Below are 16,414 nucleotides of genomic sequence, written 5' to 3'. Positions count from 1 at the left end.
TCTTTGAAATCTTTATTTAAGGCCTTATAAGGTATATTTCAGTTTTAAGCAAATGTTTCATCTATAGTACTATTTTAAATGACTATATAATGCCTTTTTAAATTTGATCTGTTTATGATGTAGGCTTTCAGTTCTGTACTCAGTAATGCTACACGAGCATCCCTGTACATGTTCACTAATACATACGTACACACACACACACACACACTCATGAATACACAAGCACATGTTGAATACATACATCCATATGCAATAATTTGGTCATAGAGATACTTGTTTGGAACATTATTATGATAATTCCAAATTGCTGTTACTTTAAAATGTTCACATATGTACTTGTGAATATGCTTACACATTTTACTTGAACATGATGCATATAGACATACATACATCTGTCAATTTTATAATTAACATTGTAATAAATACCTTATGCCTAAATGTATCCACTGTTTTCTTTTTAGTATTATTATTATCAATAGCTGCAAAATCACTGATTGAAAGTGTAGATTTTTTTTATTCTGCTTACCTTATCTTTATATTTTTTCTTGAATTCTGATTTACATCAAAAGCTAAAGAATACAAAGAAATTAGGGAACCAGTGAAATAACACAGACAGCAATAATACAGAAACCTGACGACGATGGAAGAAGACAGAACTCATTTCTTAGTATCTCAATTTTTTTTTTGCAAATTGTATATTATTCGAAATAAAGCTTTTATGTCCCTTATTACTATCTGTTCTCTTAATGTGTGTGTCTGGGCTTTGATTGGACTTTTTTTTTTGTAATTTATTAGTTTTCACAATCTAAATAAAAGTAGATTCTCACTAATAGCACTAGTTTCATCAATTTTCACTTCTAAGAAGATTGTAAAAATACATTAAACCCAAGTAGATCAACTTAATCTTGTGCATTATGGTGCTGGAGGAGATTCAACACATAGTAGTGTAAATTCTGTCTCATTTAGTGATAATGTCTAGTGTTGAGACTGTTAGCAGGACCGCCTGTTTCTGTTATACCCACAAATAGCTCCCATGTGAGAGTGCTGTGTCAGCTCAAAGGCCCCACCCTCAAGTGAGGGAGTCTTTTCTACTATTCCCTTTTCTACTATTGTAACCCTCATCCCACAGATAGCCTTGGTTGTTTGGCCCCCAAACATGAGTTTTTTACACTCATGGAGTGGTCCAGTTCTCTGGTTTCATTGCACTCTCAGCCTACAATTATAAAATCTGACATTTCCTACGTGTCGAGTTGTTTACTTTCTTACTAAATTTAGAATATTAGCATTCACTACTATCATTATTCTAATTTGGCTAAATTCAGTTCCATAGCAAGATTTTTATGCTTATATTTTTAGATAACAAATTGGAGAAGTAATATCTGTCTTTTGAATCTAAAGATCTTCTTCAGAAAGAATTCTCAGAAAATTAGATTTTAAGTGAAAACTTCTAGGCCTGGGGATGTAGCTTAGTGGTAGATGCTTAGGAACGTATGTGAAAGCGTGGGGTTTGTGTTCAGCACCCGCCTATCAAGTATGTGAAAGACTGGGGTGTGTGTTCAGCACGCGCCTATCAATTAAACAAACGAGAGAGCTTGTCTTTATTCCCTGAATTTTACAGTTTATACTAACTGCTGAACAGAATGGTATGTTACATAGTTTGACATTCACTACTATGTTTTGATTCTGATGGTAGTCTACAGAGCATTTAGGGCATGAATTATGTATTGTTGCCAGTTTGCATCCAAAACTCCCTCAAGCTCAATGAATGTATCATTTGTCTGTAATTACCTAGTAAGTTTCAGGCAAACTTAAGTTCAAATGACTTGAAGGTATTTTCAGTAGTCATTTATTGTGGCAAGCCTTATTATGCCCTTTTGGATATACATGTCCAAGAAGAACACACTGTGGTCAAGCTTGGCAGCACATGATTTTAGTCCCAGCACTCAGCATGCAGAGGCAGGCAGGTCTTTGTGAGTTTGAAGCCAGTCTGGTCTACAAAGTTCCAGGATAGCCAGGGCTGTTACACAGAGAAACACTGTCTTGGGGTGGGGGTGGGGAAAACAGAGAAGAAAAAGAACACACTGAGGTGAAGTATAGTGGGCAATCATAGATTATAACTACACTATATATGTTCTGGTGTGGAATTAATTATATAGTGTTCAGTCATCACACTGTACTGTATTGGATGCTTTAATATAGTTTGACCTGGTAGATGTGTTACAACCTAAGTGAAGTATGCTGTAGTTAAACTTAACGCTAAGATATGTTTTAATAAGATTGAATACAAAATTTTAATTAAGTGAAAATGTACTTGATATTCTATTAACTGGCAAGTTGAAGCCATCTATCTAATTAAATGTAATGTTTTAGAACTAATGCCTTGAGGGACTGGGTGTAGTGGCACACACCTTTATTTAATCTCAGCCCTTGCTTCCCAGAGACAGGTGGATCTCTGAGTTCAAAGCCAGTCTGGTTTAAATAGAGCTCCAGGCTAGCCTAGATAAAATGGGGGGAAAAGGAGTGGGGAAGAAGGTTGAGGTTAATTAAACCTCAACCTTAAGCATTTTAATTATTTTAGAAATATTCAATAGTTAGCAAAATAAAAGAAATCACACAATTTTAAAAATTATCCAAACTCTGAACACATAGAGACAACTATATAACCATCACTACCATCCCCACCTCCTTCCTACGTGTTCCTTTTCCTTTTCCTTTTCCTTTTCCTTTTCCTTTTCCTTTTCCTTTTCCTTCTCTTCTTCCTTTTCCTCCTGCTATTTGCTTGTTCTTTGCTCTTTTGAACAGGCTCTTGCTCTGTAGCCTAAACTGTCCTGGAAATTCCAATATCTTTGCCACAGCCTCCTGAGTATGGAGTTGACAGTCTTGAACTATGTTCATGCTACAAAGTCTTTTCATGTCTGTGTATGCATTCCTGTGTAAGGTACACACATATATTAGAGTGTCCCTGTAAAGACTAACCTTGAGTCATTTATTATTAGCCATCCTCCCTGGCTTTTGAGACATGATCTCTCACTGAGGCCATGTAGCTTGTGCTTTAGGCTAGACTTTTCTAGCCAGGGATCTCTGGGGATGTTCCTGTCTTGCCTCTGCAGCACTAGAATTACAAGTATGTGCCACCATACTCAGCTTTGTATGTGAGGACAGAGGATGTGACAGTAAGCACTTTATTGACTGGGCTCACAATTTTGTAATCTTTTATTGTTAACAATAATTCTTATTGTGAAAGTTTGTGTGTAATAGTTATTCTACTTTTTTTTTTTTCATTTGGTAACATAATGTTCAGGTCTTTATAATCACGTAAATGGTAAATGCTAAGGTCATTTGTGAATTATTTGTTTGAAATGTTTTGCTATATAGAACAATTTTTGAAACTGTAGGTGGAGCTTGAGAATTTTTTGTGACTATCAGGATATTTACTTAAATTAAAATAGAATCTGGGGCTGTTGCACAGACATGCAGTCCTAGCATTTGGGAGGCAGAGGAAGGATTAAATTGAAGATATTTGGAAATTGTCATGTTTTAGAATATAAGTGTTAAAAAGGATCCTGGTGATGGTAGTGGAAGTGTTTAAGAGGCAGAGGCAGGTAAATCTCTGTGAGTACCAGGCCAGCCTGGTCTACAGATGGAGATCCAGGATATCCAGGGCTACACAGAGAAACTCCATCTCAAAAAACCAATGAGAGAAGGGGGAGAGGATAAATTGAGTTTAGCAAATCCATAGTGTTTTTGAAGAAGTTATATGTGTTGTTTTGATTCTTTAGTTCTTACTTGCTCCTGACTATTAAATTTTATTTTTTTTAATAGATTATCTCTCTCAAGGAATAGATCTTTCTGGAATAGAAGTAATAGAAAATGATCTACTCTTTATTGCAAGAGCTCGACTTGAAGTGGAAAATCAAGCTAAGCGTCTGCTGGAGCAAGGAGTGGAGACCCAGGTAATGAGTGTGAGGAGTCTGCTGGGATATAAATGCATATTCAATTTTGGATTCAAGGTGATATGTAGGTGAATTTTATCATGAAGGATCCATGTTGCAGAGTAGAGCATGTTCAAGTACAAGGAAACAACATATCTTTATGTATTTAATTCTGCAACACACCCAAGGTTTTTACTGTATAAGTACAATACATTTTTATGTGATACACACACACACACACACACACACACACACACACACACACACACACCCAACAGCGCCCTGTGGAGCATTCCAGTGTTCTCTGAGGTGTATTTCAACAGTATAGTAAGATTAGTTGTACTGTTTTTACATTTTATATAGATGAAACCGTTTGATGAATTTGTTAAAGATCATTAACTAGTGTTTTTTTAATCCAAGTAGTTTATATTAAGTTTGTTCTTTGACAACTCATACATATATACAATACATACTGATCACTCATCTCCAGCTCCTTTTCATTAATCTTTTTCTCACATTCATGTCTTGGTTTTGCTTTGGGAATAACAGATTAATCAGGGTGGTGTGTGTGGCCATATGTTTGAAGCTATCTATTTGAAGGTTGTGCACTTAGTAGTGGGTTCACAAGAAAAGACAGTGACTTCTTCTATCCCAGATTCCCTCAGTACCCAATAGTTGAGTGTTGAGTGGCCGGGTGGGGCCTTAGGATGGCTGTTGATAGGTCTGCTCTTGTGTGACAGTGTGGGTGATGTGCATTGTGACCTCAATGCTTGGGTCCAGTCTGTAGCAGGCCAGTTTCTGATAATTTACATTTTTTTTAAGTTCTAGAATTTCAACAGGAGTTCTATATTTGTATCATCCGCCTTTGCCTCCTAACTCAGTTGTTGACTCCTTCTCAAGTTCATGACCTCTTAATTATTATTGCTGTATGCAGTGTGGTTTTGTACACATGCTTACACGTGTGTGCATTCAAATCTATTGAATCCATTTAGTGTTGCTCCTATGGACATGAATTTAGTGCTTGCTATTTGGAATTGGATAACCTGTTTGGGAGCTCATTCCTGGAGAAAATTTGATTCTCCCTTCTCAACAGCCAGTGGTTATCTGTAGCTTTGTATCTAGGGCTAGGGACATATTTAATTTCCCATTTCCACAATGTTATGACAAATGGCATTGTCACAATGCAGGTCTTGTTTAGGCAGCATTATTGTTGAGAGTCTCTGGATGCAGGTTCTCTGTTGTGTCTCTAAGATGCCGTCTAGTAGCAAGTTTCCTGGTTGTCTGGCTCTTAGAATCATTCTGCCTCCTGTTCTGTGATTTCGCTGAGTCTCAGGTATAGGGGTTGTGTTGTAGCTGTATTATTTGGGGCTGTGCTCTTCTGTACATGTGCATCTTTAGGCTTTCCCTTTCCAAGAGGAAAGATACTAAAGTTTTTCCCAAGTAAGAGGAAAAGCTAATCTGCTATTGGAACTTTTTATAACTGCTAAGCCTATAATCCAGTACTTAGAAGGGTGAGGCAGGAGGATCTTGAGTTTGAGTTTTGCCTGAGCTACATGTTTTTAGATAGCCAAAATTATACAATAAGATGCTATCTCAAAAGACTAAAACTAGAGCCAAAAATAAAACATCTACTTTTATATGAATGTCAGTAGTTGTTTTGTTTGTTTAATTTTATTCAAGACAGCATCCAAGACTGGCCTAGAACTTGTAAGCGCCTGTCTCAGCCTCCCGTCTGCTGTGATTTCAGACAAGCACCAAGGTTTCAGGTTTGCTGCGGTTCACTATGGAGCTATGTCCTTATCTCCTTACAATCAGACTTTTAGAAAGAATAGACTGTTGATGCTGATGCCCGTTCTGACCTCTCATGTAGCTGCATGGTTCCTGCCTTGTCTCTATTGTATTTTTTTCTATAACCTAAGATGAAAATGGGTTAACCCCCGAAACTGTAAGCAAGCCTTCAAGTAAATGTTTTCTTTGATAAGAGTTCCTGTGGCCATGCTGTTTCCTCACCGAAATCGAACAGTGCCTGTGACAGAGGGAAGGTTAGTGAGAATGGAAGAATCTGGAGTAGTAATGCAGAACTTGGGAAACTGGGTTAGCCAGTGAGTACCAACTCTAGAGAAGTTTCTCTCCAAGAACAGGAGGAGGTAGCTTCACTGAGATCCACTGCCTCCCAACAATGACCTTGATGACATTACTGATCAAGGACTTAATTCCATCAGCTTTGCCAAGACTGAAAGCAGATGTGAAATTAACCCAGAGAGCCAGGTCTAAGGAGGAGGGAAGAGACATGCAACTAAATGCAGAAATACTGATTCCATAGACACAGTATCAGTTTATAGCAAATTCTGTAAACTGAACCCCATTGTCAGCATGAGCACAGCAGGGCACTATTTCTTTAGAAAAATTATCTAGGAAGTTGAATTGGTCTCAGTGTTGTGTGCCTGTCCAAATTCATGTTGAAATACTAATCTTTAAGGTGACAGAATAGGGCCGTCTGAGAGGTGACAAAGATGGAACACTCATTACAGGACACATGGGTCCTTAGGTGCATGTTTGCTCTTCCCACCATATAAATACACAAAGAGAGGATGCCATCTGCAGAGCAGGAAGTTAGACCTCAGCAAACACACAGCTGCTGGCATTGCCATTTTCCATTTCTCAATCTCCTGAAATTCTGTTGCTTGCAAGTCATCCAGTTTATAGTTTTCTTATCACAGCCCAATACAGAGACAGCAACCAAATTATAGTCAGAATGATACCTAATACATCTAAATAGGACAGATAAATTTGATATTAATAGCTAATGTTAATAAACATGATCCATATAGTCCTGCAAAGAGACAATACTGTCATTCATTGAGCAGAACCCAGACTCTGAACCATACTGAATTACAACAAAATCAAAGTTCCCTAACTTCTCTGTTTCTGAGATTCGTGCAGATAATTCCATATAATTCCACATGGACTCACACAAGCTCTGAGGATCAAGCCGAAGAATCCATATGCTCCCCACACAATCTTTATCTGCTCTGTGCACTATCGTTTTCAACTTTTTAACTAAATTTCATTGATTGAACACAGGCTTTCACTACAAACAAGAACTAACTTTTTAACTAAATTTCATTGATTGAACACAGGCTTTCACTGCAAACAAGAACTATCTTGTTTAATCTCCTTTGATTAACTTTATGCAATATGAACATAAAACTATTAATGTTTAAGGACTAGCAGTTTTTAATGTTGCTAGTTCCCCTTTAATTTTATATGAATTTAAAACCTGAAGCAAAATAAAAATTTGTATCTATTAAAATGTATATATATATATAATTGAGCAATTTATTAACCTAGAAGAAAAGCTTAAAATAATATTTAAGCCCAGAATTTCTTAAGTAAAAATTTCTTTAAAAAATATTAAAATCGCCTATCCTTATTTAAAAATAGTACTTCAATTTTAAAAACCTTGACATTAATTACTATGCTAGAATTATTTGGTTTACCTCTCAATTCTTCTATAGTAAAAGATTAAGAATTACAAAAACTAAAGCTATACAGAGACATATAGTCATAATTCAGTATCCACAAGGTACTGCTTCCTTCTCTGCCAGGTCCCAACAAAAGTTCAGGGGTGCCCATGCCTGTAATATTAAGTAAAGTAGGGCTTGACAGCACACACAAAGCCTTCAGTATTCTCATTATCTTCATTTAACTCATTATGCCTAATGCAATAAAATAGGTGATACACTGTCCTGTGTAGCAAACAATCATGGGCTGTCTGTACATGTTGAAATATGATACAACCATCACATGCATAGCTTCACAGCACTACTCAGAAGAGACAAAAACAAATCATGCTCAATGCCCTGCATATACACAATGAAGTTGTATTCATCGATGAACAAATAATGACATTTGCAGAAAAATGAATGGAATCAGAGACCATATATTTAGTGAAATAAGTCAGATTCAGAGAAACAAATATCCGGTTTTCTCTCATATGCAGACTCTAGATTTAAAATTAGAGATGTATATACATTCATTTATTTGTTTGTATAGATATGTCCATATGATGTAGAAGAAACTCAAAGTAATAGAATTGATGTTAATAGATTTTCTTGTTTATTTTAAGTGTATGGGTGCATAGTCTGCATATATGCCTGTGCACCATGTGTGCCTGGTACCAAGAGAAGCCAGAAGAAGGCATCACATCCCCTATTACTGGATTAACACATGGCTGTGAGCCACCATGTGGATGCTGAGAAACAAACTCAGGTCCTCCAGAAGAGGAGCCAGTATTCTTAACCACTGACCCATCTCTCTAGCCCCACAAATAGGTTTTCTTAGGAGACACTAAATCATACAAAGTAGAATTTAGCTAAGGGAATATTTCTCCTCACCCAAGGACACCCAAAAAAATAAGCAGTCTGCTAGCCAGGCCTGTTAGAGATAAGTGAAGTTAAGGCTGCTAGGATGTAAATGTCTGTTCACTAGGATCCACTAGCTGTTAGTTTCATCCCCAAAGAACATGGCTCTGATAGCTCAAGTGATCACTGCAGAATCACAGCCAGTGTGAAGACTTGGACTGCCATAAAGCCTCCCAGTTCTCTTCCTGAGAAAAACATAATTCTACCAAACGAGCAAGAATATCCTAGATAACAATTTTTGAAAAGAATTAAACTGGTGTACTTAGAAAACATTCTGGTTCTATCTTTGCTGTGAAATTTTTTCATCTCTCCAAGTGGCCAGACTTAAAAAGTATCTTGTCTCTGTTTAAATTGTTCAAACTAACCTGGGGCTAGAACCTAAAAGATTTAAGGATGACAGCATATGTGGAATGCATAAAGCTAAAGTGTATCTAAGTTAGTGACATCACCTATCTAAGGCCGTCTTTTCTTTGGGTATCAGCCACCACCAGCCACATGTACCCCCAATCTCACTATCATAAAGAGCTTTTTCCTTATTAATCTCTCCATGTGAAAAGTTATTTCTCACTGTGAAGATATTCTGTTTCCACTACACATATATAAATGCAGGAAATAAAAGTATAAATGGGACTGTGAGGGAAGAACAGGAGAGAGTGATAGACTTGAGAGTAACAAAGAACTAGCAGTTGCCTCTGTACAGCCAGTCCAGAAGAGCCAGTATAGAAAGAGTGGATTCTGCTTACAGAAAAATGGAAAGAGCTTCATAAAATCACAAAGGTCACATTAAGTCAAAAGTCCAAAGAAAGAGACAGGTGATGCAGCAGAAGGAAGACAGGAACTAGATATAACTACAGCTGTGTAGCCGCCAGGCACTGGGAAGAGGCAGCAGAAGTCTCATGCAGAAGGTAAGCCAGCTAGCCCTGGAGACAGACTGCAGGCATTCCCACAGCACAAGCCCAAGCTCACACAAGCTCAACAAGCCCAGCCGTAGCTTTAGTGAGACAGTGATTCCTCTGGCAGTTCGGTCAACACTTAGGAGGTTCTTTACTGCAGGACTGGGAAGGCAGTTGCACCATCTTGAGAAGGAAAGTACTGTTTAAAACTGAACTACAGGAAGGACCGAGGAAAGGGAACATCCACAATTCTAGGAAACTGAATTAAATTTCTCACAATCCCAGAGTAAATTACAGCACCAGGAAGCAACTGTGGAGAGCATGGGGGCAGAATCCCAAGCAAACTAAAAAGTAAAGGTGCCAGAAGCTTAGCTCAAGCAGAAAGCAGCACATAAGCAAGCCCTTGATAGCCAGAAGCAAGTCTCCCAGATTAACAATGAAGTTTGATAGTCCTATCCAAAACCAGGTAGAAACACAAACTTGGCCAGTCTCCCTGGTGAACTGAGGTGTAGATTTTCTCAACAAAATATTTACAGATCAAATTCAGGACCAAATTAAGAATACCATAAACCATTATCAAATTGCTTTCATACCAAGGATATGAAGCTATTTCAACACAGGTAAAAAAATCAATAAATACATCATATAGACTTAAACCCAAAATTACACAATCATTTCAACAGACACAGAGACTTTTCCTAAATGTCAACATTCTTCATAAAATTCCCGAAGAAACTAGGAACCAGAAGAACATACCCAAACATAAAAAGGAATACACATTATAAATCTGTATTATATGCTAAATGGGGAAAAACTATAATCAGGAACAAGAATGCCACACTTTCCACTGTTATTCAGTACTATGCTCAAGGTCTTGGCTAAGGCAATAAGAGAAAAGAACTAAAGGGTACAAATAGGAAAAAAAGGAGTAAAAGCATTCCTATTCTCAGATGACATGGTTCCATACTTAAAAGACTCTTAAGATGCCATGAAGACATTCTTAGACTTGATACATAATTTCAGCAAAGGAGTGGGATACCAAATTAACATAAAAACAGCAAAAGCCTTTCTATAGGCCAATGGTAAACTTGCTAAGAAGAATTTAGAAAATGTTCCCAGTCAAGTGTCAAAAATGTCAAAAAAATAAAACATCTGTGAATGAATCTAACCAAGGAAATAAAAGACCTCTACGATGAAAATCTTAAAACACTAAAATGAATAAATGAATGAGTGAATGAATAAATAAATAAAGAAGAAGATATCAGAGGATAGAAAGACTTCTCAAGCTGGTGGATTAGCAGAATTCATACTGTAAAAATGGCTATATTGTCACAAGGAACCATAGATCTAATACAGTCCCCATCAAGATTTTAATTTTATTCTTTACAGAACTAGAAAAAAAGAACCCTAAGCAGACAGTAATATTACAGGTGTCCCAGTATTTGATCTTAAAACTGTGAAGTCACCAATGGAAGGCATGTCAAGAGATAAGCATAAGCCAGGACTATCTGAAAAATATCTTAAGATCTCAACAGAAAAAACAAATGGGCTTAGATAAAATTGAATAATTAAACCTTATCCCATCAACAAACAGAATAAAGAGTACTTAAGAAGAAATACAAATAGCGACAGGTATTAGAAAATGTGTCCAACGTCCTCTGCCATCAGGGGCCTGCCATTAAGCTATATTGGAATTCCATCTTGCCCCTGTCAGAACAACTATCATAAGGCAACAGATGAAAATACATACTGGCAAATTTGTAGGGGAAGCTTATATACACTGATGGTAGGAATACAATTTTATTTAGCCACTATAGAAATTGTGGCCGTTCCTCAAAAAAAAAAAAAAAAAAAAAAAAAAAAAAAAAAAAAAAAAAAAAAAAATTAATTAATTAAACTAAACTACCACATGCCCCAGCTATAACACTTTTTGTTATATCTCATAATGACTGTAATTAAACATGTACATTCATGTTTATCGCTCACCATTCACAACAGCTAAGGAACTGAAGCAGTTTAGATCTCCATCAATATAGAAATGGAAAGAAAATTTGGCATTTTTATACAAATTTGACCTTTGAAGAAAAATAAAATATTGGTATCTGCAGAAAATGAGTGGAAGTGTACAGAGATCATTATGTTAAACTAAGCCAGAATCTGAAGAATAAATACCTTGTTTTCTCTCAAATGCAAAACTAGGATGCAGGAAGTGACTATAGGTTATGAAACTACAAGGGAACTAATATGAGGGGCTGAAGGAAGAGAACTTAGGGTGTGGAAGGGAGAGAAAAAGATGGTATGGAGTACATGTGACTGAAAGCAGAAGGGAGGATGTGGCAGTCTGGATGAGAATGGCCCCAGCAGGCTCATAGATTTGAAAACTTGATCCCCAGCTGGTGGAACTGCTTGGGAAGGATTAGGAGGTGTGGCCTTCTTGGAGGAGGTGTGTCACTGAGGGCTTTGAGACTTCAGTCATCCATACTAGGGTTTCTCTGCTGTATACCCATGGATCAGATTTGAATTCTCAGCTCCAAAGCAATGCCGGCATGTAAGAGTCTAGCTTACATGCCTTTGGATCTCTGAGCTCCAAATTAAATGCTGTCTTCTATAAGTTGTTTTGGAGATGGTGTTTCTTCACTGCAATAGAATAGTGACTAAGACAGAAGACAGTTTGGCAAGATGAAGGTGGTTCTGTAAAGGGGAAGAGACATGCACTAGGGGAGGGAGATATAAAAAAAACAAAGCATAATGACATATGTGGATGAAAATACCACCAATTAGCTGCTTGCTTTGTCTGCCTGTTTTAAAATCAATTAAGAAGAAACAGAGGGTACTGACATGGAATATGCTGGCAATGCAGAAGAGGAAACCCACTGGAAGAAAGGAGATTGGCAAGAACGGGAGGGAACTAGAGAGAAGTGAGGCGGGAGAACAAAAACAGAGCCATCAGGGAGAGCTGCAGCTTTGTAGGCTAACCAAACAAGTAATTACAAAAGTTCTCTATAAAAAGTTAGCCTATACTTAAGGTTAATGTGGAATTTCCTAACTATTTGTCTAAGAAGTATTATACAACTGTCCTTTAAACACTTAGACTGCAATCTACTATTTTATTAGATTCCTTATGTAACAAATATTTTAATGAGCAATTCAGAAAAAGGAAAGACAGAAAAAATATAGTCGTAGTTCTTAGTGAACCTCAATTAAGTCAGTTCACCATAAATATATGTATTTTAATAAAGAGTAGTAGGTTTTTCTTTTTAATTTTTAAAATTACTTTAAATGCATGTATTTTGCCTGTGTGAATGCTACTCTTGGTTGTTAACTTGACTACATATGGAGTTAACTAAAATTGCAAAGATGGACAGCACACCTGCCAGGGAATTTTTGCTTAATTTTCAGTAGAAAGAGATCCACTTGTAATCCAGATCTTTGAGGTAGGAAGAAGTGTCTTTCAGCCAAATCTTGAGATGGGAAGCTAAGCCTTTAATGTGGGCCACATCTTCTGCTGCAAGCCTATATAGAGACATGGAATAAAGAAGCTTTTGCTCTTTGCCTGCTTCCTCTTGCCTCCTTAGAAAGTCCATTCCTTCACTGGCACAAGAGCCTGCTTCCTCAGGATTCCAGCATATATGGAAGACCAGCTGAGACAGCCAACCCCAAGGAGTGAGCAACTACTGGATTTTTGGACTTTCTGTTCTCAACCAGCCATTGTTGGATTAGCTTGACCACAGCCTATAAGTCATTCTAATAAATCCTTTTTTCTATTGTAGAGAGAGATTCTTTCTATACTTGATCTTAGCCAAAAGGCCGAGAAGTGATGAGAGATTCTTTCTATATATTCTGCTACTCTAGAGAATCCTGACTAATAGCTTGTGTAGGAGTATGCACACATGAGAGCAAATATTCAAAGAGGCCATAAATGGGCATCAGAACACCTAGGGCTGGAGTTACTTGCAGTTGTTGAGCTGTTTGATATGGTTGACAGGAATTGAACTCAGAACCTCCCCAAGTTGTAATGTACATGCTTTTAAGCACTAAGCTATATTTCAAGCTCAGAATTTTAAAGATTTATTTTATTTTATGAATTTTGCATATTTTGCTTGCATATATGTCTGTGTACCATTCATTGCCCTGGGATGTCAGAAGAGGGTGTCAGATGCCCTGAAACTAGAGTTACAGATGATTGTGAGCTGCCATGTAGGTTCTAGCCATCAACCTTGGCTCCTTTAGAATGCAGCCAGTTCTCTGATTCATTGAGTTGTCTCTCCAACCACCCTTTTCCTTTTCTTTCTTTCTTTCTTTCTTTTTTTTTTTTTTTAAATTTGCTTAGTGTGTAGTTGTAACCCCGAAACAGAGATCCTAAACACTGGCAGAAGAATAAGAAATGTCTTCCTCGTGAAGTCAAGGGAAACACTAGAGATTACAGAATAAATACAACACAAAAGAAACAGAAGAGTTAGAACAGCAAACGTACAGAAAAAGGACTACTAAGAATTAAATATAGGCAAATACATCTGGTATGTGCAGAGAAACAAAGGCTATCATACTAAGCTTAATCTAGAGATATGGAAAAATGACAAAATCCTATGGAGTTAGGATACAGGATTTCTTAGAAGCAAGGCCATTGGAAAATTCTAGGTGGTGAATGGAGATGATGAGAGCATGGTGAAGATAGCATGGATATTAAAGGGAGTCTAGATGTTGATAGAAAGCGAGTGTGGTAATCCAGGTAAGAAAGCGAAGAGTAAAAACTGAGAGGACAATCATTTAGATTAATTGATGGGAGAATTGTGGTTCACTGCGTGCTTTTGTACATACATTTTACTGGAGCATTGCCAAGCTCATTTATCTGCAGACTGCTCAAGGCTGAGTCCCCTGATACAACAGCAGAAAGCATTATTTATGATGGAAATAGCATGACCTATAATGTCTCAAGCACTTACAGTTTGGCTGTACACTATTTCTGATACGAGCTGATTGCCAAGTTTCATATGTGAACGGCATACCTGTAACAGCTACGAAATGCAGGAAAAGATACATGTGACGACTCTGGTGTATGTATGCATTCACATACATGCATTCATTTAGGTCATGGGGCAGGAGAGGTTGTTTAATTCCCTGGAGCTAGAGTTACAGGTGGTTGATAATTATCTAACATGGATTCTGAGATTCAAACTAGTAGAGTGATCCGCAAAAGGAACAAGCGCTCCATGACTGGTTTTTAATATTCTGAGTTTCAGGATCATTGCAATGTACACTTGGAACAATGCAGATGACCATATGAATGATCTTGCCAGGCGTCTACCCTACCTTCCTTTTAGGATGCATTGGCTATGGACTCCCTTGTAGTAAGAGTTCCAGACACAACTGTGGTTCTGTTGATTAAGCACCTGTGGGGCATTCAGAAAGCAGAGGATGAATTCCATAGCTCTGTTTCTATGTTTGGTCATGGAGGTTTGTGGATTTTCCTGCATTAGAGCTAACTGACTTTAATACCCAGTTCTATCTTGCCGACTGTTGAATGGCAGAACAGAGAACATACACTTTGTTGGCTTGGATCATTTCAAAGGTCAAGGGTGTGTACAGCTGTTAATTACACTTTTTGAAGATCCTAAACAGCAGGAAAGTTCTTGACACTAAATAGGAGAAGCAGTCAATTCTGTACAGTACAGCAGCTGCAGACTTCCAGTGTCCTGGGTGACTAGTGCTCTCTGTAACACACTTCTGTAACAAACAAAACAACATCGAAAGTAACCACACAACTTTTATCCCGAGCCCTCCCTCTAAAGTCCTCTAATAAATATCTGACTACTACATTTTGCCAAGTAGATTCTGTTCTTTATAAGCAAATACTAACCAATATGAACTATCTGATTAAAATTGGTCTGGGATTCAGAGAGAGATTTGAAAGTAATCAGTAAGAGAGAATGTCTGAGCTCACCAGCAAAACTACAAGCATCAAGGAAGTGAAGAGACACTGTCAAGAGGGAATAACTCAAAAAGCAATGTCAAGAAGAAAATAAAACAGAAATCAAGAAGTACATGAAAGATTAGAAGGTACCAGGAAGCTGAAATAATCAAAGTCAAAAAACTTGAGAGAAGCAAAAACGGTCAAGTGTTGGGAAATTTGGAGGACATTCCTTCCATAACTGAAGGAACTGTTGTAAATAAATGTCTGTTCATCAGCAGCCCAGCTTCTCTCCCCACCCACTCCTTTCAGCAATAGAAAGGGACTAAGGCAATAGTCCTTTGGCTTGTTATGTGGCATTACCAGAATGACTGCTCAGACATGTGTTTAAGCCAACAGAAGGGCTTTATTGGCTGTCCTGCAACTGCAGTGGGTGCTAGGAATCCGTGTGTGTCACGGAACCTTTCTTAGAATGAGCAGTAAAACAAACAAAAAATACTACACATGTTCTGGGTTAACACACTTCAGTTAACAAGAACAGGTAGCTAGAAGTAGAGCTATGGAAGCCACAAAGCAAGGTCACTACATTTATACTTCATTTCCAGAACTGTGGGCTTTGATGGGTTAGGTATCTGTTTTCATTTTACCTTTGTGCTTAGTTTTACAGCCTGAATGGCACTTCCATCGTGGAGTCAGCTGTGCTAAGGTCTACAGACCTCATAAGGTCTGGAGCCATGTTATACTTTCTTTTCAAACATATTTTATTTTTTAGTAAATGTACATACATAAACAATTTGATCTTTTTGTTTTTCTTTAGTCAATTGTACAGTATCCATGTTTAGGTTTATATAGCTTGATAGCATTACTAAATCTTTACTGTACCATTTCTATTTTCAAAATCATACATCTTAGAGATATGTATAAACTGTTATGTCTAAGTATTAAAAAACCATAAACATATATAATTAAACTTCCAAAGTCAGCATTTTTGTTTCACATGAATAGGCCTTATAGTAAAGACTTATCATTTCTATATGCAAGTGATTTTTAGTGGTATTACTGATATTTGACAAAAATTTTGAAGGACTGGCACACTTTCTGTGTGGTGTGTGTAATAGATCTCAATATTAGGGAAAAACTGCATAGGAGTCTCTGTCTCAGACGTGGGGAAAGATCTTTAGTCCTTTCTTCTCTGCTGTTGACCCTCAGAGAGAAAATAGTATTTCAGCAGGCTCCATGACTTCAAGCTTTAAAACT

The 16,414-nt window shown here is 37.3% G+C and overlaps 1 protein-coding gene across 1 annotated transcript in view; it reads left to right on the top strand.

The window, feature by feature from the left end:
- Cog5 (component of oligomeric golgi complex 5) overlaps positions 1–16,414 on the top strand; it is a 288,970-nt gene that overhangs the window by 119,362 nt on the left and 153,194 nt on the right. Inside the window, exon 7 of the mRNA XM_034514294.2 lies at positions 3,823–3,953. Coding sequence (XP_034370185.1) covers positions 3,823–3,953 — 131 coding nt within the window. The remainder of the gene's footprint in view (positions 1–3,822; positions 3,954–16,414) is intronic.

Source organism: Arvicanthis niloticus, chromosome 11 (assembly GCF_011762505.2).
Source record: "Arvicanthis niloticus isolate mArvNil1 chromosome 11, mArvNil1.pat.X, whole genome shotgun sequence".
Classification (NCBI taxonomy): Eukaryota; Metazoa; Chordata; class Mammalia; order Rodentia; family Muridae; genus Arvicanthis; species Arvicanthis niloticus.
The sequence above is the reverse complement of the archived record's forward strand: the minus strand, read 5'-3'. Positions and strand labels throughout refer to the sequence as shown.